General features: G+C 39.0%; 1 protein-coding gene across 24 annotated transcripts in view; it reads left to right on the forward strand.

Moving 5' to 3' along the window:
* Positions 1 to 24,460, forward strand: part of SOX6 (SRY-box transcription factor 6) — a 458,734-nt gene that overhangs the window by 404,915 nt on the left and 29,359 nt on the right. For all 24 annotated transcript variants that reach the window (XM_050954523.1, XM_050954527.1, XM_050954538.1 and 21 more), the window contains one exon: positions 8,078 to 8,186. In XM_050954523.1, coding sequence (XP_050810480.1) covers positions 8,078 to 8,186 — 109 coding nt within the window. The remainder of the gene's footprint in view (positions 1 to 8,077; positions 8,187 to 24,460) is intronic.

A 24,460-nucleotide genomic window follows, 5' to 3' on the forward strand; every position in this document is an offset into this window, starting at 1 on the left:
ACCCCTGCAAGTGAATAACTTGCACCTTGGAACGGGAGATTCAGTAATCTCTATTTTACTGTATGTTATTACAAATGTTATTAATAGTCATAAAATTATTTAGTCCCTTTAAAAACCAGTGACAGGTCAGGCTTTGGGCTCCTTCTGACCTCCAGTGAATTCTACTGCTTTATTATATGATGTGTGAAGTGGTAATTCTTTTTGTTTTATATTTACCAGCTGTTAATTTAATTGATTATTCCTTTGTTCTCTGGGACTAATCAGTTTTCTAGGCAGAATTCAACAGTTCATTGTTTTTAATAAAAATCCTGTCACGTTTCAGTTGAACTATATAATTTTACAGTACAATGCTGTGTGAATGTATTGCTGAAACAAAGAGTTAATCAGAAAGTGTTTGGATACTGCCATGCATCATGCCTTTGTGCATGAATAAAAAGTTGGAAACCGCATAAAAGCAGTAGTTGGGTTACCACACAACTGGATATGCTTAAGTCTGAACGCTTCATAACTCTAACTACTGGGGAGTTGCAAACTTATAAATAACCTTGCAATTGGTTAAAACCTTATTAAAACCATATGAAAAAAAATATAAAGCATTTGGTTAGGGGGTTCCGTAAGTGCAGTAATCCTGTTGAAAGTAATCTAACTGAGGTAGATCCATATTTTAGGAGTGTCTGCAAGTGCTGCAATAGTTAAGAATCTGTCAGTGTTTAATAGGTAGGAGGGGAAGGATTAACTCATAAAATCCTGTCTAGGAAATATTTGTCTATCTGAGCTTTTTAAAGAATTAACTATATTCTGTGTTATTTTTAAAGGCAACCTGAAAAGCAAAAAAACCTAGTAATTCAAAAATATGTGTTGAGTGCCACTAATAATGCCCAGTATACAGGGACCTCACCTTAACACTCCTTTCATACTTCTTCACTCAGATCTCATGACATCCACCCCAACAATGATGGAGGCTTTCTAGTATTCTCATCCACAGGGCACTTGAAAATCATGAGTCAGACCTTCTAAAATCATGCAATTTGCTTAAAAATCAATTAAAAAAAATAGGACAGTGAATTGTTGATATTTGTCTTCTGGTTTTTGAACCTATAATGTTCATGTTTCCAAGTTTTTTTCCACAGCCACAAAGGCTAGAATTTAGCTTTCATTATATAAAAAAGTGATATTTGCACATGTTCACCTGACTCCAGGAGCTGGGGCTTTAAGAAACCCAAATATCGTGAGACTTGCAATAAAATCATGAGGGTTAATAACCCTAGAATCCTACTCCCCTGTGATGCCCCAGTATGTGTCATGTTGTCACATTCAGAATAATGGAAGCCAGCTGGTTAAGCAGGATTAGTATAAGTCCTTCTTTCAAATGCATTGCTTGTTTTTTCAACAGTATTTTAACACAAAACAATATATTTAAAAAACGGGACTTAATGTTCTCCCTTCCTTCTGAGTAGGATACATGCTCCCAGTGCAGTTCAGCATGGTACATCAGGAGCACTATGGGAACATTTAAATGGAGATAAAAGCGTTGCAGCCCAGCCGTGGCAGGCCTAGGTCAGCTGACTTAGGCTTGGTGAGTTCGGGCTGCGGGGCTAAAAATTGCTGTGTAGACGCTTGGGTTCAGGCTGCACCCTTGCACTATTCCAGAGCTTGGGCTCCTGCCTGAGTCCAAACATCTACACAGCAATTTTTCAGCCCTGCAAGCCTGAGTCAGCTGACCCAGGCCGGCTGTGGTTTGTTTATCTCCATGTAGATATATCCTATATTGCAATAGGCGCTTGTAGGCTGAGGCAGGGATTCTTTTCTATTCTATATAAATTCTTATACCACCTTCATTATCATAGTATCTGAGTGCCTTATGGACATCCTGGAAATCTTGAGAAAACTAAAGTAAGATTTCAAGTGAAGATATACTATATTGCCCTTTTAGTCTGACCACTGGGAGCATTACCTTCATATTGTTAAAGTTACTGGGATTTGGTATTTTGTCTTGTCGGATCAACTTCAAGTCACAGACATTTGGAGTTCATTCATCCAACCTGTACATCAAGTATACTGAAACTTTTAGCAAAATGGCCCAGTTATTAAAATGCTGAAAAATAACTATTACAGTTTTGCTGTAATTTTTTTCTCAGATTTTCTCTCACGCGTGTGCACACACATACACACACTCTAAATCTTTAAATACGTCTTGCCGCAGAGTGATATGATACCTTGTAATTTTAGACATGCAAAATATTCATGAGAAAATATCAAACTTGAGACAAACATTGCCAAAAGTTTGTGAACCTGGGACAGATTTGTGGTTCCTATTGAGAAACCGTGAGAAATTCTATGATTTTTCAGTGTTTCCACCTATAACTTGGCCAAAATTGATGGGTTTGGTTAAGTCCTGCTTGGAGTTTGTTCACAACTGGAAATCAAAGCAAAACCACATGAATTAAAACAGGGGAAAGGTTCATATGGATCCCTGTGAACTAATGCCACCAAGTTTTTTGGGAGTTCTACATCTACTGTACTACGTTTTTCAGGGATTTTTATTTTTCTGACTACAAACTGATAGGATAGGATAGTTCCTACCCCCGTCCCAAAAATACAAAATTTAGAGATAAGACTGAAAGTCAATTTGTAATGATTCCTGCTGTGCCAAGATATTGCAAACGATTCTAAGCAGAGGGTGATTTCACTTTCCAGTCCTAGCTATAAAAAAGTAGGAGGAACTTGGGGGAAAGTCTGGGAGAATTTGTTCCTTGACCTTTTCAGGATGAAAGGAGGACTTGTGAGTTCTCCCAGAACAATGTTTCCTGATTCATGCACAATGGAATGGCGGGTTGGAAGGACAAAGTGTCAGTCTGAGCTCTGAATTGCTTTGTTGTTGTCTGTATAAGTCACATTCTTAGGAAACTATAAGATTTTGCTGAGGTGTCTGGGGGATTTATTCTCACAATTCCTATTAACATCAATAGGGATAGTGTGAATGAATCCATATAAGTTTTGCTGAAAATTTCCCCTTTGATGTTTTGAACACAGGTGCTTTTTGCTGTTTTTTACATTCCACGGTATATAAACAGAGTAGACCACAAATAACAAATAAGCCACTAAAGAATTAGTTGAGACATTCAGTGTGGAATAACCTAATTGTAATGTATTTTGTATGTAAAGGCGTGATAATTATTTATAGCGAACTAAAATTGCAACTAAAATACTGTCCTCAGATATATAATAGCCCCTCAGGCATAAGCTCTGTGGCTTCTGTGAATGACCCATATTAATTCAGACTCTAGAACTTGGCTCTTTAAATAAATGTTGGTAACTGCTGCCAAGTTAAACTATTGAAACAAAGAGTATTACATCATTGTCCAGCCATTTCTACTTAAATAAAATGTATTTGTTTGGAAAAAAAAATAGAACAAACCCCTTTCACACAAAGATCAGCTGGTATGCCATTTTCCAGTTTCGTCTGAACACACATTTCAGATGTGGAAAAAGCTAGCATGTTGAAATAATTTGAGGCATGGGTATAGTCTGATCCGTCTTGTTAATCCAGAAGGGAGGGGTATCCAGTGTATTATTACATTTCGTATATTGTTTTTCAAGAGATGGATGCAATCAGTCATCTCGCATCTGGTTTGAAAAAACCCTGTCTTGCTGGCAAGTAAACTGTTATTTAAGTACACAATCTACTGCACTACTGAAACAGTTTTGCCAAACTTGTCCAAGTATTCTCACAAGCTTAAAGATGGTATAAATATCGTTTATAGCAAGTCGTTTACTTCAGACTATATGGAATGCCTTCCTGTTCCCCTGATCTAAGTGTCCCAGTTTACATTATGGCCTTTATTGCTTCTGTTTGATGGAATGATCAGTAAAAATTTAATGACACTATAAAATAATAAAAATGTCATTAATTTACCACGGATCTTGGATGCAGTGGTTGTAAAGTTACATTAATAAACAGAATATTTTTTACAACAAAAAGCATTGTTACGTGGGAACGTATAAATAACACACATAAATTTAAGAGCAATTTTACTGTTAGCACACACATTATTATGGAATAGCCAATAAGTGTATAAAACATAGTATATAAAATTTTATGAAAATATACTGTGCACATCAAAAATTCAGCTTTTATCTAAGTGCAGAGAAAAGCCATTATTGTGTGCTTACTGTTTCATTGCTGTTCTTCCAGAAGATCACAATTTTATATTTGTTTCTAGTAATTTGAAGTTTGCAGCTTTGTAGGAAGGGCCTTGCTTCCGCCACTTCTCGGTTGACTAAACCATCCCTTTACCTTCCGCACACGCAGGAAGAATTGATAATCCCTGCCACAGAAATGAGGGAAAAGTTGCTAATTTAATGCAAAGTTAAAAATAATGCCTAAGGGGTTGGCTGGCTTGCTCGGTGACTCTGGAAATAAGGGATAATAATCTAGCAGTCTATCTGTCATCACTGGGGCTGTTCCATCATTGAGTGTGAATATGATGGATTCCACAGTCTTGTGGCTCGTAACGTTTAACATTCATCAGCTCTCACTAAAGGGGCTTTATCATTTAAATATCTTTATTTAATATGCAACATCTACCTCATACATCATAATTTCAAAGCACTTAGAGAACCAATAGCCCTACAACACAGTAGAACAGACTTTAATTTTTTTTAATAACTTTTATGTTTTTTGCATGTTTGTGACTGACAATGAATAAATAAGTGCATAATCATGTCACTGAATGAAAATGAAGATTTGGCTGTTGCAAGAAGAATTTTTTCCTTCTACTAATTTTAAAGTAGGGATTAATTTTTACTGTATTTTTAACATACACAAAAGGGCCCAAACTGTGCTTGAGAGAGATTTCAGTTTCGGCAAAAGTCCCTGATCGTGCACATTTTTAGTTTTTTTTTACTTCTGTGGGCCTACTCCCATGAGTAAAGATTTACAGGATCATGTCCTAAGCGCTTTCTTGAAATTACACAATTTAAAGTGAGTAACTTTGTATGAATGTACAGCAGATGATATGCAGACAGTATTAAAGGATATTGTCCATCTGTTTAGATTTCCAAAATTACCTTTTGAAAGGGAGGTAAAAACCACACCCTATCCCTGGAAGATGCACCTTAACTAAAAACATAAAACAAATTAGCTCTGTGTGGCTAAGAAGCAAAAATATATATAGCTTGTGTAGGTGTATATATTTCCGGCTGCACATGCGTGTGTGTTTGTGGATGTAATGGGTATGTGTATTTGTTTGTTAATGGGTATGTGCTTATATACATACTCATTAACAAATACACATACTCATTACATATATATATACATGTGCGCGTGTGTGTACCCCACACTTTAAAAATATTTTACAATATGTACATGTAGATGTTTGTTTATGTGGCTATAGGCTATTTAGAATTTATTTTCCTTTAGGACTTGTTTGCACTAGGAGAAAGCGTGTTTTTTTTTAAATGTGATAACTAACACATTTTAAAATCATAGTGTAAACAAGGTAAGTTGTGGTTTCATCATATGTTAGCTGGTTGACGTGAAGCCTACTAGGATAAGCCCTAAAGAAAGGAAAAGGTTGTGACCTAAACAGGTTGAGTGTCCCTTTAAATACTAAGTTCATAAAAACGTTTCATATAAGTTTTACTAATACCTCATCCAAATATTGATGATATAAGCATCACTGTGAAGAATATTTTTCATTGAAAAAAAATTAGACTAAAAAGGCATTCCAATGTATATATTGAGAAATAATAGCTGTGGTATATTTTCCTATGAATTGAAAATCAGAGGTTATTACTGAGTCATAAGTGGACTTCAATTCTTTTAGAAGAAAAGGTATTATTATTGTGTAAGCTTTCTTGTCTTGCTATTTCTGCCCTTATCATGTAATTTCCCCTTTTCTCCTTCTATATCAAAATATTGATATTCTTTCAGAAAGTTTTTTTCCTTTTCTTTAATAGAGAATATTTTCTGGTAAAAAATCAAAGAGAATGAATGACTAGAAAGATACGTCAAATGTGCATATTGATATATAGCAGGTTCTGTTGATTTTAATAGTAAAAAGATATTTCTCCTTTTTCTAAACCACACTTAACGGTTGTTCTTCCAAGACTACTGCAGGCTTTAATGCAAATATTTGGAAAGAGAAATGGGGTGTGCTAAAGGCTGCCTTTCTTAGTACTGATTTTTGTTTTATTTTGAGCGCAAATTGTGAAAGTCTAAACTAGCCCCTCAACAATGGACCAAGGAACACTTAAAAAAAATTCATTCCTATCTACCAGCAAAGCAGATTCCATCCTGATGGTACAGGATTATTGTTAGATTATAGAACATTTGAGAATAATGTTGGCCTTGTAGTGTTAGTTTGCCTGTCTCTAAGTCACATTTCCTCTCTGTGTTCCCTCATCAATAGATACATTATATAGGAAAGCTACACTACAAAACCAACTCAGTAGCATGGAGAATGTTACTCCATTATGAAAATGCAAAGCTAACTTGTAAAATGGATGGAAGATTTTAAGAAACTTTTAAAAATGCAATTAGTACCTGAAACTCCTCAGCTGCATGTTGTGGTGGTAAACCCAGTGAATTGGTTTTGTGTTGTGTTTTCTTCCCATGTAGATTTAAATATATTCCATGATCTGAAGAATCAAAAGGCTTCCTGAACAATTTGGCTGATGGGAATTAATTATAGAAATATAATGATATTCAAAAAATAATCAGATTAGACAGCACAAATGAACTGAGATTGAACAAATGAGGCACAACAGCCATCAAGTAATTGTATGTTTGGTCTTTAAGAACATTTCTAAGTTTCTAAACATTGTGCAGGAGAGAAAACTCATGATGTTTTCTTCTTATGTCTAAAATGCTCAGTACAGAACTAGGTCATTGAACAATAGACTGAACAGCAATCAGCACTCTACTTCTGCATAATGCATTAAGTATAACATGCAGAAACTGTTCGCAGAGCTGAAAGCTGGTATTTCATGTCTGTAAATTCAAGCTGACATGACATTTAATATTGTTTCATAGTAATGAACAACAAGGTTTCATTCATTCACAAGTACAACATAATACCAAGTTTAGTCTGAAGAAATAACAACAAGGCAAGGGGGAAAACATGTTGTGTTCCTTCAAATGAGAACACTAAATTAATGATAACCATTGAACACTTAGCTACTGATATAGAGTACTACAGAGACTCACATTGTGAAGGAATATTGCACTGTCGATTGTAGTGCTTTTTCCCTGTAGTTCTTTGATTGAAGATTAGGTTAACACATAAAATGCCTCCCTTAGTTTTCATTTTACAGTTCCAGGTCCAGCTTTCCTGTGCAGGTCTCCAGCTCTCAAAGGCTTTGTGTTTTTCTAGGAGCAAGCACCGTCTCCTCTCTTTTTCAATTCCCATTGAGGTTCAGTTGAAATTCCTAGACAAAATAATAGTATCAGTTCTGTCATGTACTATTCCTTCTTTGAATACTTGTCTTTGAAAGCCTCTTGCATAAAATTCAGACTTGTGTTTTCTCAGGGGTATGATGCAAACTTGGATCTCTTAGTGGAAAAAAAGTGCTTTTTCCATTAAATTAGCAGCATGTTTTAATAGGAACTTTTCTTTCAAGTTCTAAATTTTAGTGTCTCTCAAATGTCGATTGTTTTTTTTCCAGTTTAAGTCACAACGTTTAGTGGAAAGACAAAGTGTGCAGCATAGATCAGCACTGCTTCTTGCCAAAAGTTTTCTGCGGTTGAATGTACCATCATTTATACATTATAAAGGTGCAGTTCAGCCTAATTTGGAAGCTTCTATGTATATTTTCGCATTGAAACCTTAGGGCCTGATTTTCAGAAGTGCTGAATACTCATAATTCCAACTGACATTGATGAGAACTCTGGTTGCTCAGAACCTATGAAAGTGAAGCCCTCAACTTTATGTTCTAAACTACACTTTTAATTAAAACCTGCTCATTTAATTCACTCAGGAAAAGAAAAGAAAAGGCATATGTCTGTACATAAACATAGACATAGGCATAGGACTAAGATATAGGGAGCATTAATAGTATCTCTTGTCTTTTCCAGGAAAGAACACGCTTTGAGAATTTAGGCCCACAGTTAACAGGGAAACCCAGTGAAGATGGAAAACTGGGCCCAGGAGTTATTGACCTTACAAGGCCAGAAGATGCAGAGGGTGAGTTGCTGTTATGAATACACCGAACACTGCTTCCTTAATTCCCACAATCTGACATGGAATGGACACATAGCTAAGTGCCTACCAGTATCTTTAATGAGTGGTGTGCAGCTAAATTCCTGGGCACAAATTTAAAATGTTTTGCACGTTTTTATCAGATAGTAACATATATATAGCAAAGGACAGGAAAAAAACAAAACAGAAACGGTGATACCTTACAGTGTATACTCTGAGCCATCCTGAAACATCATTTAAGATATGTCTGCATTGCACACTACACTTGGGCTTGTGGGACCCAGATCTGTTGACTTGGTGTTTCGAAGACTGTGCTTGAGCATCCACACTGCATTGTAAGCCTGGGTTTTCGACTGCTGAAACTGGATTTCACAGCTGTGCTAATGTGTCCAGACTGTATTATAGGTTGTTTATTAGCTACTTCCTTCAATTACTGTTTGTTGCTTGTGCTTGGCCGCCTAAGTTACATGGAATTGTTTCTGCTCTCTGAATCTTTCTGAACAGGAGAATAATGAATGGAGAATAATCTATAAATTAGTTACAGAAATGCTTTTTAGATAAATAATTATTCATGCTACAATTAATAAAGCTCTCAGGAATCACATGCATTTTCAAAAATACTCTATGATTGTCCATATACTCATAAATGGAGAATTTCTATCTCAGAGGAAATACTGCTGTTTTGACATTTGTGTTTCTCCTGAAGGGTGACAAGCTGCAATATCAAAACTATTCATGGAACAAAAGTTCAGCAAAATTTTTATTCAGATGCAAAATATTTCAACAGTAGCCTACATCCACTTGGGCTGCCGCAGTGTCTCATGGGAGTTGAAATTAAGATGACTCATCCAACATGATTCTCTGTGGGCTGGGATCCCTAGTCACACTGAATTTTCCTGATGATCTGCTGTCATGGGAGTCCCATGATGCACCGTGGCAGTTCATCCAGAGGGGAGCCACAGTGCATCATGGAAAATGTAATCCAAACAGGATACGAAGTGCATAAAGGAGAATGGGGGCATGAAAAACTCAGACTACAAATCCTATGAGACATTGTGGTTGCTCTGACAGATGGTGATGAATGTCACACTGACATGAAATATTTTATTTAAATTTTCCCAATGGAAAATTGTTGGGTTTTTTTTTTTCAAAATCAGCATTTTCCTGCTAAAAATGTTGATTTTTCTGAAATCATATTTTTCAGTGAAAAATATTTCAACAGAGAATTCATAATCAGCTCTACTCATAAATAAATGAAATGATACCACTCATCATTATGAACAAATCTTGTCATTTTTAATCCATGAAAATATTAATAAATCAATTTGTTCTCTAGTCAAATAACTCCAGTCCTGTTTTTGACTGGATAACATCACTGCATTATAGTTATAAATGTTTTACACTGTACTTTATGAACACTGAATATGTTTTTCTACAAAATTAAGAAATATAAATCTTATAGCTTGCCTCCTTATATCTGGGAGCATTGAATCTTAACTATTAATTCAGAACTCCATTTCATCCATTACATGTTCATATTTCTTGAACTGTATCAAGTCAGTGCCTCCTAATTTCACTCTGTGTAAATGCAGATGATGTACTGTAACTAGTTTTTCTGACAGGACTTCTCTCTAGTATTTCCCTGGTTTTGTTCATTTCCCCATATCAACCTTCCTCTCCTTAGCGTGCTTAAGCTAGTGTCTTGAGACACACCCAGGCACTGACAGCCTATCCTGTTACTAGATAATACAAGAACGAAGTCTTTACATATGTAACTTTTGTGCCAACTTAAGGACGTGTAACCCCTCCTCCATTTAGAGTTAGTGGGGCAGTTGTGACATGGTGTGTTGCTATGTGGGGAATCTGAATTCATGAAAGGATTCAGGTTACCAGGCTTAGCACTAACAGCAGATAAATGTCTCTGGAAAGGGAGTGTTGGATGAATCCTTCTGCTGTTCTGTAAAAAAAGAGCTGGCCAGGAGTTCAAGAGTGAGCTGCTTATTTCCCCTTCCGGCTGTAGAGAAGGTTGAAGTTATAGCAGATATGGCAGAACTGTGCATAAAAGACATTAAAATATCTCTCAAGTTTTGTCCTTTATCCTTGGCAAGTTATCTAAGGGATGACTCTCCCAGCATGGCAAGTCTAAGAGTGGCTCATTGAAAATACTATGGTTGAAATACCAGCAATTAAACTATGACCTCTGAAGTTCTGTACTGTACAACTAGCTTTGTTAGTCTCCAAGACTATTTACACTTCTTCCTAATTATAATTGAGGCTTGTACAGATCTTTCCAGTTTTTCAGCATGTCACAAAATTTTTATATGTGCCAATATCAACCTGTACTTACACGTGTGTCCACTTTAGATTTGAGTTGCTAAAGAACTCTACAAACCTATAGTTAATCCTTGGCCTTTTGTAAGAAGTGATATTGGTTCTTTTTTATTATGTTGCCAAGGTCACTATCTCATGGAATGTCACAATTTTGTAATAGCCAGAGTTAGCCTTTTAAGATCTGGTATGTTTAATACCTTCCTTTTGTATTGTCTTAGTTTTTTTCCTGTTCTTTTTTATCCCTTTCGTTTTTGATTTGGTGATATATTTTGGGTTGCTATCGGTGCAGTCGGTACCATCTGTACAATACTGGTAGCGCATACTGTGTATTATATGGTATGACCTACACACATAAGTAGTAGTAATAAAATTACATATTAAGGGGCAAATCTTGACCCCTCTCCTCTATGGAGAGGCAACTGAAGCTCCCTGACCCAGGCTGATTCTGCGTCCAGAGCATAAAGCTGGAATCCTAATAGAGTGACTATGCAGCAGTCATACTTTTCCCCTGATGCTAACTAAATCCAAAGGCCAAGAAAGGAAGGTCTGTACAGGGTCTCCTTGAATTCAGAAAGGTGCTTTCAGATAACATTACAGGGACAACCATGAACTCTGAAAGCTCCAGTACCTCACAGTCTCTGCATGACTCCTGCCCCCTCTGTCAAGCGGGGAGAAGCAGTTGTGTATCCCATCTAACTTCCCTTCTGATTGGCCTATCCTTCCTTAGGATTGATGAGATTGGCACAGAGTGTGCAGGAATGGAAAATGAACCTAACATTCCTTCAGAACTGGCTTTAAAGCAGTTCCAGCTCCAGTTCCAACACAAAGTCAATTGGAATATTCCAGTGCCACCTTTTCTAGTTAATTCCCATTTAAACCAAGGAGATTATCCATGCTAATTATGTTACTGTATGCAAATAATCCTTAATGTGGAATACAGAGTCAGAGCAACAAAAGTTTTGAAAAACAACTACACCTCTACCCCAATACATCGCTGTCCTCAGGAGCCAAAAAATCTTACTGCGTTATAGGTGAAACCGCGTTATGTCGAACTAAGGTCATAACAAAATGTTTAAGTACATCAGAAGCAGGAAGCCTGCTAAACAACCAGTGGGGCCCCTTGATGATCAAGATACAAAAGGATGATGATAAAGTCATTGCAGAGAAACTAAATGGATTATTTGCTTCAGTCTTCACGGCTGAGGATGTTAGGGAGATTCCCAAACCTGAGCTGGCTTTTTTAGGTGACAAATCTGAGGAATTGTCACAGATTGAAGTGTCACTAAAGGAGGTTTTGGAATTAATTGATAAACTCACCATTAACAAGTCACCGGGACCAGATGGCATTCACCCAAGAGTTCTGAAAGAACTCAAATGTGAAGTTGCGGAACTGTTAACTAAGATTTGTAACCTATCCTTTAAATTGGCTTCGGTACCCACTGACTGGAAGTTAGCTAATGTAACACCAATATTTAGAAAGGACTCTAGAGGTGATCCCAGCAATTACAGACCGGTAAGTCTAACATCTGTACTGGGCAAATTAGTCAAAACAATAGTTAAGAATAAAATTGTCAGACACATAGAAAAACGTAAACTGTTGAGCAATAGTCAACATGGTTTCAGTAAAGGGAAATCGTGTCTTACTAATCTATTAGAGTTCTTTGAAGGGGTCAACAAACATGTGGACAAGGGGGATCCAGTGGACATAGTGTACTTAGATTTCCAGAAAGCCCTTGACAAGGTCCCTCACCAAAGGCTCTTACGTAAATTAAGCTGTTATGGGATAAAAGGGAAGGTCCTTTCGTGGATTGAGAACTGGTTAAAAGACAGGGAACAAAGGGTAGGAATTAATAGTAAATTCTCAGAATGGAGAGGGGTAAGTAGTGGTGTTCCCCAAGGGTCAGTCCGAGGACCAATCCTATTGAATTTATTCATTAATGATCTGGAGCAAGGGGTATACAGTGAAGTGGCAAAGTTTGCAGATGATACTAAACTGCTCAAGATAGTTAAGCAGACTGTGAAGAACTTGAAACAGATCTCACAAAACTAAGTGATTGGGCAACAAAATGGCAAATGAAATTTAATGTGGATAAATGTAAAGTAAGGCACATTGGAAAAAATAACCCCAACTATACATAAAATATAATGGGGGCTAATTTAGCTGCGAAGAGTCAGGAAAAAGATCTTGGAGTCATCATGGACAGTTCTCTGAAGATGTCCACGCAGTGTGCAGAGGCAGTCAAAAAGGCAAACAGGATGTTAGGAATCATTAAAAAGGGGATAGAGAATAAGACTGAGAATATCTTATTGCTCTTATATAAATCCATGGTACGCCCACATCTCAAATACTGTGTACAGATGTGGTCTCTTCACCTCAAAAAAGATATTTTAGCACTAGAAAAGGTTCCGAAAAGGGCAACTAAAATAATTAGGGGTTTGGAGAGGGTCCCATATCAGGAAAGATTAAAAAGGCTAGGACTCTTCAGCTTGGAAAAGAGGAGACTAAGGGGGGATATGATAGAGGTATATAAAATCATGAGTGATGCGGAGAAAGTGGATAAGAAAAAGTTATTTACTTATTCCCATAATACAAGAACTAGGGGTCATCAAATGAAATTAATAGGCAGCAGGTTTAAAACAAATAAAAGGAAGTTCTTCTTCACGCAGCGCACAGTCAACTTGTGGAACTCCTTGCCTGAGGAGGTTGTGAAGGCTAGGACTATAACAGCGTTTAAAAGAGAACTGGATAAATTCATGGTGGTTAAGTCCATAAATGCCTATTAGCCAGGATGGGTAAGGAATGGTGTCCCTAGCCTGTTTGTCAGAGGATGGAGATGGATGGCAGGAGAGAGATCACTTGATCATTGCCTGTTAGGTTCACTGCCTTTGGGGCACCTGGCATTGGCCACTGTTGGTAGACAGATACTGGGCTAGATGGACCTTTGGTCTGACCCGGTACGGCTGTTCTTATGTTCTTATGAACTTGCTTTGATCCACCGGAGTTTGCAGCCCCGCCCACTCTGGAGCACTGCTTTACTGTGTTATATCTGAATTCGTGTTATATAGGGTCACGTTATATTGGGGTAGAGGTGTACTTTGTTTGTGCATAGACTGCTTTGTACAGATAATTGCTTAGCCACTAAAGCAAACACAAAAGCCAGCAAAAATGTGCTTTTAGGGCCAAATTTTCAAAAGTCAGTGTCTAAGTAATGCCTGCAAAATTGCACTGCAATTTTATTGCACTCACATTCCACAGCTGTATATATGAATGGATACTTGGATGCACAGCTACCCATTTGTAGTGTACAAAAGCCCATTTGAGAATGCAGTGTGAGTTTTGCTGACACATTTTGGGTGCCCATGTTTGGAAACGTAGTCCTTAAATTCCAGGTGTTTTCTTATCTGGAAGGTGATAAAAAGCATTGCTCGGCCATCGCGGTGAAATGAGGGCAGACACTTGGATAAATTTTAAGTTGCAGGGCACAACTTTTATTAAACTTTAACACAAGGGAGGGGCAATACTCACCCATCACCCAAACTTTCCTATGCCAGGCATATAAGTGGTTTCAGAGCAGGGATTACAGGGCTCCTACCGAATAAACTGGAACTCAGGGTAGGCGCTCTTCAGCCCACCCTCTGGGGACTCAGCTTGCTATGAGTCCTACTACCTCTCCTCCTATGAGAAGGACAAAGGGTGCAGAAGGTTGGGGACTTCACAGTCTCACCCTATCCCATGAGCCCAAAGCCCACCAACCCTGGCTGTCTTCTATCCTATCATTGCACTGGAAATGAGTCACAAGTCGCGACAGATTAAAAGACGAGCCAAGTATCTCAGTTAGGTCCTGAGCACATTCATACTTAACCTACTGTGGCTTGAAGGTGCTGTGAGGAAGGTGAAAAACTTCCTGGTCCTCTACTAAGCAGGTGGTCAGATAGACATGCAACATCCGTCAAGCTCAATTCCCATTCTCGCTCAGGATGGGTAGGGTGGGGCTGCTGGAACAGAGCTGCAAGAATCTCTACATGGCCCCTGCTCCAGTATGGGCGACAGGTATAATAGGCCAGGGAAGACTCTGCCTCCTCTAGTGCAACCGCTGCTGTGGGTCCCCGGTTGTGGGTTAGGAGGTTCGGGGATGGCTGAGGATGCAGTATGTGCTATTCAGTTTCCTAGGTTCATTTGTAATCTCTCTGGACTGCAGGGAGATTACTGATGAACCTGGGATACTGACTAACACATACTGCCTCCTCAGCCGCCCTAGAATCTGCATGGAACATACCAAAAGCTTAGGTTCTTCTTCCAGAAGAGAGAAGAAGAGAAGAACTTTTAAATTTTTGCAGGGCAGCTTTGGGTCTGTGGAGGGGAGGTGTGGCTGCAGGGGCTTCGGCCAGCCTGGGGCTACTCCAAGCAGGTCGGGGTATGTGTGTCAGGGCTCCGGCTGGCTGAGAGGTCAGGGATCTGGTTGGCCTGGGGCTCCTGTGGCCTTGCGGGTGGGGGGCAGGGGGTCTTGGGGCTTCAGTCGTGGAGGAGGGTCAGGGGGTCTCAGGGCCCTGGCCACGGAGGAGGGTGTCTCGGGGCATTGGCAGTGGAGGGGGAAGAAGGGGCGGAGCCAGGGCTAGCCTCCCTGAAGTGGAGCTCCACCCACTACCCATGTGCTCCAGGTTATATCCTGGAGCTGTGGAATGCTGATAATCAGTACTCCTCCTCCCCAGCTGGCCGATGGGTGCCAGAGACTCCAAGAGGTGGGGAGTAAGTACCTGGAGCCTCTTAGCGAGTGTCTCCCTCCCTTGCTGCTGAGGCTGCCCCCTTATGTTACCAGCCCTATCGATTTCCCCCACTCAGTGTGGGGGTGGGTAGCATTTTGAAGACTGCATTAAAGAACTATATTTCATCACTTTACCAGTTTTTTAATATTATATTTATTTTTAAACAGTCAGTAGAAGTGAGCCTTTAATTATTTTATGGACTGGGGTTATTGTTGATTAGTTTCACATTCAGAAAATGAGTAAAATCCTTTCAAGCCGTTACTCACATCGACAGAATTTTAAAACTTTGAAGTTATCAAATGTCAGTAGGTTTTTAAAATGCTGACTTTTTAATCATAGACCTTTTAAAGACAAATTTCTTAGCCAAGAACTCCAAATATAGTCCCCTTGTGCTTCAATACAATCGTGTTTTAAGCTCAAGGAAAAACTTTTATTATAGGAAACATTTTATCCATAGTGCTCTGCTCTGTGCCAGTGTAATAATTTCAGACAACGTTTTCTCTCTACTGTTTATACCTGTAGCAATATACAGTGCTTCCAATATGGCATCAACCTGGCATGTAAAAGCCAAGTGTCATATTTTCTTTGAATTCTAGGAGTGCCCACAATACTTGGTTCATTGACCAGAAACTCAAGAAGTTATTATTGTCTTCTTTTAGAGGCAGTGATTGTATTATAAGTATTGAAGTTCATTACAGTTGTCTGGCTTGAGATTACAAATTATGGGAGAGCTTTGCAGACTTAAATTTAAGATTTAATGGTGTTGTATCCTCTCAGTAAATGGTAGTAGAAATTAACTGTGCTTCCCACAGAACAAACATACCTTTCAGGGGTGACCTAATGTACAAAACTGTTGTTTAAAATTTGCCACCGTTGTAATGGTTTTGCCCTCTTCTGGCTGAAAGCCTGGCAAATGGCTATAGAAGTTAGCACTATTAACAACTAATGACGTGATAGAGCTATTGCTTTATGTATTGTCTACATTGAAATGAGAACTATGTTTGAAAATGATGTTCATACAGAATTCAAACATGGTGTTGCCAACTTTTGAATTATTTGGTTTCTTTAAAGCTCCTGGAATCATATTATTATCTGTAAATCCTAGCTTTCATTAAAAAAAAAAAGATAAAAAGGGAAGTTTCTAGCCCTCATAGTTGGTAGGAAAATCTTTAAAAAGTGATTTGAGTGCCACCTAAAGGCTCAAAAATCAGAAGAAAAATAAAATGAGCCACTTTTAAATTAAAATCTCATGATTTCTAACCCAGTAGCATGTTTTGGGGGGCTGACTCATGATTTTTGAACAATGGGGATTAGCAGTACTGAATTACAACTAGCCAATATGGACAGGACCAAACTCTGTTTGAGGCTAGACAAAGCTGACAGCTGTTTTTGAGTATAACTCTAACACAGTTTTTCCCCCACCCACAACACCTGGACAAACTGTGTTAGAATATGAGTCAGCAGCTGCCATATTTGAACCCTGTTTTAACATGTAACAATCAATCAATTTGCAAGCTCCTAGAGTGTAAAAGTGTAATAAGTAATAGCCAACATGCATGTGTCACAAACAAGTTATGCCAAACCAACCTAATTTCTTCCTTGAATAGGTTCACTGGCCTAGTGGATATAGGGGAACCAGTTGATGTGACATATCTTGATTTTAGTAAAGCTTTTGACCCAGTCCCACATGCTATTTTCATAAGCAAACTAAGGAAATATGGTCTAGATGAAATTACTATAAGGTGGGTGCATGAATGTTGAAAGACCGTACTCAACAGAGCTCTTATTGGTTGTTCACTGTCAGACTGGGAGGTGTATCTAGTGGGAAGTCTCAGGAGTCTGTTCTAGGTCCGGTACTTTTCAGCATTTTCATTAATGACATGGATAATGGAGTGGGGAGTATACTTAACTGAACTGGAAGCAAAATAAAATCTGCCTACAGGCAAAAACCAAAATCCATAATGCTGTTGTCCTCACGGCTTTATGGGTGCAAAACATGGACCCTGTTATCAATGGCACATTTAAAAACTTGACAGTTTCCGTTTGCAACACCTACAACAGTTGCTGGGCATCAAATGGCAGGACTGGGTTTACAATACAGAAGTTCGGTCTACATCAAGATTCATTTGATCTGCACCCAGTTGAGATGGACTGGCCATGTAATTTGTATGCCTGAGACCCGTTTATCAAAACAAGTCTTATATTCTGAATTAAGCTCCAGCAATCATAAGCATGGAGGACAGATGAAATGCTTCAAAGGCACCATGAATCAAAATCTGCTCAAAACTAACATTTCTGACCTTTGAGCAGCTGGTGAGTGATCATATTGCATGGCCCTACACTGTAAGGGAATCATGAGAAGAATCGTGTTGAGCAGCTGGAGGCACAGCGCCAGACACAGAAACAATGTGCAGCTCTATCAACACAGCTAGGCAAATGGCTCTGTGGCTAGTGCAGTAATAGTTGTTCTCTCCAAATTGGTCTATACAAACTGTGATTGTCAACATCGTCCTTGAAATCAAGGTGATTAGCATCATCAACATCAACATGCTTATAAAATTTACAGATGACACCCAGCTGGGAGGGGTTGCTGGCACTTTGGAGGGCATAAAAAGTGACCTTGACAAATTGGAGGTTTGGTCTGAAATCAACAAGATGAAATTCAATAGACACAAGCGCAAAGTACTTCACTTAAGAAGGAAAAATACAAAATGGGGAATAACTAAGTAGGGACTAGTATTGTGAAAAAAGATCTGGGGTTTATAGTGGATCACAAATGTCATATGAGCCAACAGTGTGATGTCATTGCAAAAAAGGCTAATATAATTCTGGAGTGTATTAACAGGAGTGTCATATGTAACACAAGAGAGGTAATTGTTCTGCTCTGCAAAGAACTTGTAAGGCCTCTGCTGAAATACTGTGTCCAATTTTGGGGTGCTACTCTTTAGGAAAAGTATGGCTAAATTAGTGAGAATCCAAAGGAGAGCAACAAAATAACAGTCTTCAAATATGTTAAGGGCTGTTATAAAGAGGATCATGATCAATTGTTCTCCATGTCCACCGAAGGTAAAACAAGAATTAATGGGCTTAATCTGCAGCAAGAGAGATTTAGACTAATATTAGGGAAAATGTTCCAGCTATAATGATAGTTAAGTACTGAAATAATCTTTCAAAGGACACTGTGGAATCCCCATTACTGGAGGTTTTTAAGAACAAGTTAGACAAATGCCTGTCAGGGATGGTCTAGGTATACTTGGGTCTGCCTCACTGCAGGGAGTTGGCTTAGATGACCTCTCAAGGTCCCATCCAGCTCTACTTTTTGATGATTCTGTGTTTTTGTAAAAATCAGTTCCCTATTCTGTGAATACAGGTTGTTAGGTTTTGAGAATCTTCTCTTGGCTCAAGTCCTCTTATCAATGTTTTGGTACATGTGCCTGCTAATGTAGTATGTACGCCAAGTATACTCATTACTGGAACAGCTCCTTCTATTTGCAGGCTTGTGGTCAAGTGCTTTGTTAATTTGCAGAAAATACACTAGGGTCTTGCCCTCTAGTGGATGGAGGCCTGCAGAAAAGATATAAGTACTTCTGTCAACAGTGAATGGTTCTACTTTAGCTAAGGTAGAAAAGTTGTTCCTTTTGATTTTGAAGGTCATTCTTTCAAGTCCCTTTGGAGATGTGATCCTCATTCATGCAAAAGAATTCCTTCTGTTAAAGAGAGTGTAGTTTTTGTGATTCGAGTATGGACGCAGAGTAACAATTTATGGATTGTGTTATAGGTTCTGCCACTGACTCATTGTCTGATGTTGCACAGGTGATGTAATGTCTCTGTGTCTTGTTTTCCCATCTGTGAAATGAGAATAATTATACATAAACGTCCCATAGCAGTACTGTGAAGCTAAATTACTTAATATTTTGGTGACTTTTGCATGAAGAGTACTACATTGGTGCAAAGAACAATTACGAAAACTGTCACATCCTGTATCTATTTGTACCATATAATCAGAGATGTGAGAGTTACATGCGTGGCCTCAAAATTTGCCAGTTGGGGAAGTTTGTGCAAAACCTTCCTCTTCACCGCAGAAATCCTTTTTTTGTGACAACTTTGCTGATTCTGGGCAGTTAGTGTTTGTCTGCCTCTTCTTCTTTACAGGGAATTCTAGATGTGCTCAGTGAACATGCTCTATAGCCATGAGAAGGAACATGCCAGCTAGCTAGACTTCTCACAAGGATACTCAGCCTTCAGGAAGCAAATGATCAGCCTGGAAACAATTTACCAAGAGTTGTCAGCATTCCCCTCACTACCACATCCCTTCTGAACACGCCTTGACCGGCTTGTCCCCTTCCCTTTAGGTTCTTCACATTCCTCCTGGCAGCCAGAAAGATGGGATCAGAGGCCCCCATCCACCAGAAGGTGATTGGAGCCCCTTCTTCCTCTTTCCCCACACTCTCACTCACCAGTCCCCAGTTTTTATGTCACACCAATATTGAATCCTGAATGGAAATTAGGAAGCATCCTAAAATATATGGAAAAAACAATCACTTGGGTTTTAAAATTATAGCATAGTTAAATATAATACACTCGTTTAAAAAGATCTACTTTCCTAAAAGGTCTTTCTGTGCATCTTGTGCTTCCATAGAATATCCAGCTTCTAATTTGCTGCAGAATTCATCACTGGATTACTGCTGAAACTAGAGAGCCTTGGTGCATAATATAGCATTCTCTTCAGTACTGAGCTCTGTAAAAATAATAGTGGTCAAATAGAAGTGGTTAAATAGATAGAACTGAAGAACAGATATGGAAGGTGGTAAGGTGATAGGGAATAGCCAGCATGGATTTGTAAAGAGCAAATCGTGTCAAACTAATCTGATAACATTCTTTGATAGGATAATGAGCCTTGTGGATAAGGGAGAAGTGGTGGATGTGATATACCTAGACTTTAGTAAGGCATTTGATACGGTCTTGCATGATATTCTTATAGATAAACTAGGAAAGTACAATTTAGATGGGGCTACTATAAGGTGGGTGCATAACTGGCTGGATAACCGTACTCAGAGAGTAGTTATTAATGGCTCCCAATCCTGCTGGAAAGGTATAACAAGTGGGGTTCTGCAGGGGTCTGTTTTGGGACCGGCTCTGTTCAATATCTTCATCAACGATTTAGATGTTGGCATAGAAAGTACGCTTATTAAGTTTGCGGACCATACCAAACTGGAAGGGATTGCAGCTGCTTTGGAGGACAGGGTCAAAATTCAAAATGATCTGGACAAATTGGAGAAATGGTCTGAGGTAAACAGGATGAAGTTCAATAAAGATAAATGCAAAGTGCTCCACTTAGGAAGGAACAATCAGTTTCACACATACAGAATGGGAAGAGACTGTCTAGGAAGGAGTATGGCAGAAAGAGATCTAGGTGTCATAGTAGACCACAAGCTTAATATGAGTCAACAGTGTGATACTGTTGCAAAAAAAGAAAACATGATTCTGGGATGTATTAACAGGTGTGTTGTAAACAAGACACGAGAAGTCATTCTTCCGCTTTACTCTGCGCTGGTTAGGCCTCAACTGGAGTATTGTGTCCAGTTCTGGGCACCGCATTTCAAGAAAGATGTGGAGAAATTGGAGAGGGTCCAGAGAAGAGAAACAAGAATGATTAAAGGTCTTGAGAACATGAGCTATGAAGGAAGGCTGAAGGAATTGGGTTTGTTTAGTTTGGAAAAGAGAAGACTGAGAGGGGACATGATAGCAGTTTTCCGGTATCTAAAAGGGTGTCATCAGGAGGAGGGAGAAAACTTGTTCACCTTAGCCTCCAATGATAGAACAAGAAGCAATGGGTTTAAACTGCAGCAAGGGAGATTTAGGTTGGACATTAGGAAAAAGTTCCTAACTGTCAGGGTAGTTAAACACTGGAATAGATTGCCTAGGGAAGTTGTGGAATCTCCATCTCTGGAGATATTTAAGAGTAGGTTAGATAAATGTCTATTAGGGATGGTCTAGACCGTATTTGGTCCTGCCATGAGGGCAGGGGACTGGACTCGATGACCTCTCGAGGTCCCTTCCAGTCCTAGAGTCTATGAGTCTATGTTCTAGAAGACTGGTTATATTATTGGAGAGAACATATTGTAGAGTATCACATTATTCATGGAAGCCTACTTTCTGTGATGAATGCAAATGTTCTTTGCATTAAAGCAAAGAAAAGTACCATTTTTATCTTATGACACAAGCATGCTGCAGCTAGACACTGCAGGGTCTGTTCATTCAGGATGGAATTTTCAAAGGGGCCTTGAGGAGTTAGGAACTGAGACCCCATTGAGGTAATTGAGTGTCTAACTCTTTTAGACTCCTTTGAAAATTCCACCCTCAATGGAGTAGGTCCTTTTCAACCAGTGACTATCTAATCTATATGTCTTCTATCTAGATTCTTGCACCGTGTCCCAAACCATGATAGCTTAGTACTTCTGATTTGGTGTTTGACTTGGGGTCAGTGCTATTGTTACTGATTGTGGGACACAGTCACTGCACAGTAGGGTGACAAAGTCAGTGAGTAAGTGGCTGGAGAAGAACGAAATGTACCATGTTTGGGTTTGGTGCAGGTATAGTCCCCAAGAAACCAGGGATCAGGTAAATGGTTGCAGCAGCAGTAGTTAGTACAGGTATGGGGGTGAAGAATAGCTAATATGCCTGTGAGGGAAAAGAATATGCTGACTGTGGAAATGAAAGGGAGGCTGCAAGCTTCAAGGAGGGAGGGGTAGGTTAGTGAGCTTCCTGGGAGAAAGTCAGTGTGTGTGGCAGGGAGCTGGAGAAGTGGTGAGAAGAAAGCTAAGAACTAAGGAACGAAAAAAAGAAACAGGCACCTTTTGTATCTCCAACTACCAGCTTGCTCCCCAGTTTTCAGAACCCCACTGTTCACTCCCTCCACAACCCATACAAATACACACAGAGACAGGTGTCCTGGTTTTACATTTCAGACTTTAGGTTCATGATATGTAAAGTGCACACCTCTTAAATAAAGATCAGATAAACTTCTTAAAGAGACACATTGGCTGTATCCCTAAAGGTCCAACATGCTTTTAATGCTGACTGAGATGATGCCCACTGCAACCTTCCTGTAATAAAGCAACCGTTCCTGCAAAAAGGTGGGCAGCAAAAATCCACAAGTGAAAAAAATCTTTTTTTAACTCCACTAAAGGTCAACTTGGATCTGTCATGGAGAGGTAAGGGAAACAGATTTTTTTTTAATGTAAGCAGATCAATCTTGGCAGCCTGCCAACACAATCCAAAACTGTGAGGTAACATCTTTAACACTCTACTAGGCTGAGGTGTAAACAGCAGGTACTACATGCATGACAAAGCATCATCTACTTTTGTGACAGTGCCTCATAAATACTGTGGAAAGAATGCCTCTCCATGCCAGTATTTATTGCACATAAATATTTGTAATAGTTGCTATGGCAGTTGAGAAAGGAAAGATTAAAATCAGGAAATGGTGAAAGCTGTCTGAAGACAAAGAAGTGTTTCCAGAGAGAATACAGAAAGCTCAAACCTTAGATGCTTTGTCCCCTGTAGTATCTGTATCTGTCTTTGATAAACAATATTCCCCCAAATGTGCCTTTATTAATTCAAGATGAAATAATTTCTTACTGTCTGAGTTATGGGGCTGATATTAAGAGGAGGCCTCCGATAATTTGTAGCACTTAGACATCTACCAGATTATATCTAAAATTTGAATGATGGGCCTAATTGACCAGGATTAACTAATAATGTTGGGAATTTAGGGGAAAGCATCAAGGTGACCGAGACCTAGATTCTGAGTCTGATTTTGTGTACTGCAGTGTAAATCGAGAAGCACTCCATGAAAGTCAGTGGAGTTCCACTAGTGTAAATGCCTACAAATAACATGAGAATTGGGCCCTCAGTCTTAAAAGAATGTCCCATTGCTTTCCTGAGGGCAGCTGCTTTATGGATGAGGTTGCTGCCAAACCCCACATACAGTTTTATGGGGGGGAACTCCCACCTCAAGTAATGAATAATCTGAGATGCAGGGTGTGGACTGACTTCCCACTGTATTGAAAACTAGTCCTCTCCAGACACTAATATTTAATATACAGGATGGTTCTCACTTTCCAAATTATAACTCTGGCAGTTCTGCACAAGTATTACCTTTTGGATTTTCAGCTGTTGTCTTGTATTTTTTCCTACTGCTAAGCATAAGTATTTCTCATTTGCTGTTTCTGTGCTACAGTAAATGATTCTTTTGTAATAGCACCTTTCTGTTAAAAATGATTATAGTAGAATTGCTAATATTATACAGCCACGGTTACAATGCTCTGAGTATTATATGGAGGTGCCCATTAGCGCAGCTATAGTTAAGGGCTTGTCACAATTTCCATTATATAGTAAACCATTATTTTCAGGAATTTAGAACAAGGCTGTAAAAAATAACTCGAGGCTGAGGCTTTGCACAGAAAGTCTCAGCCCATGAGAAAATTGTCACAAATGTTGAAGACAGTGAGTCTGCTCAGCCTATTTTTAAGTTATGAGAGTGAAAAATTAAGTATAGTAGTTCCAGGGTTTAAAACATTTATTTTCACACACTGAAGGCCAAATTACTCTTGGAAGGAGCTGCCACTCATGTCAGTAGAAATCCTATGGCCAGATGCCGAGCCCTGCCTAAATCTTCTTTGTGCTGTTCCAGTGATGCAAAAGGAGCTCAAAGCTGTCTCGCACAGGTAGCTGAGAATTCCTCCAGCAAAGGGGAAATTTCGGGTGATTTAAAGCCACCTTTATACTACCTCTCTCTGCCCCTTTGAGCATAGGTAAGAGGGTAGGGATGGGATGAAGAACTGTGCAATCTGGCTAATCTTTGGCCACCGGAATTGTCCAAATAGAGCCACTCCAGCTTGCATAGCCTTTATACTGCTCTAAATTATAGTATAGGTCATTTTGTTCTCCAGCAGTGTTAAGATCTTAGAAATGGAAAGCTGGTTTATAGCCGTTTCCTTCTCCACCACTGAGTTGCACTGAGCATCTAGCCCCATCTGCACATCCAAGGTGAAATTTTGCTTCCAGAGTACAGAATTTTCTTTGTTTCTTTAAATTTAATGTTCTAAGCAGTTAGACAAGAATGTGTGTTCAGAGTATTTGAGTGTCATTCTTAGTTCCTG

This window comes from Gopherus flavomarginatus, chromosome 5 (assembly GCF_025201925.1).
Source record: "Gopherus flavomarginatus isolate rGopFla2 chromosome 5, rGopFla2.mat.asm, whole genome shotgun sequence".
NCBI lineage: Eukaryota > Metazoa > Chordata > Testudines > Testudinidae > Gopherus > Gopherus flavomarginatus.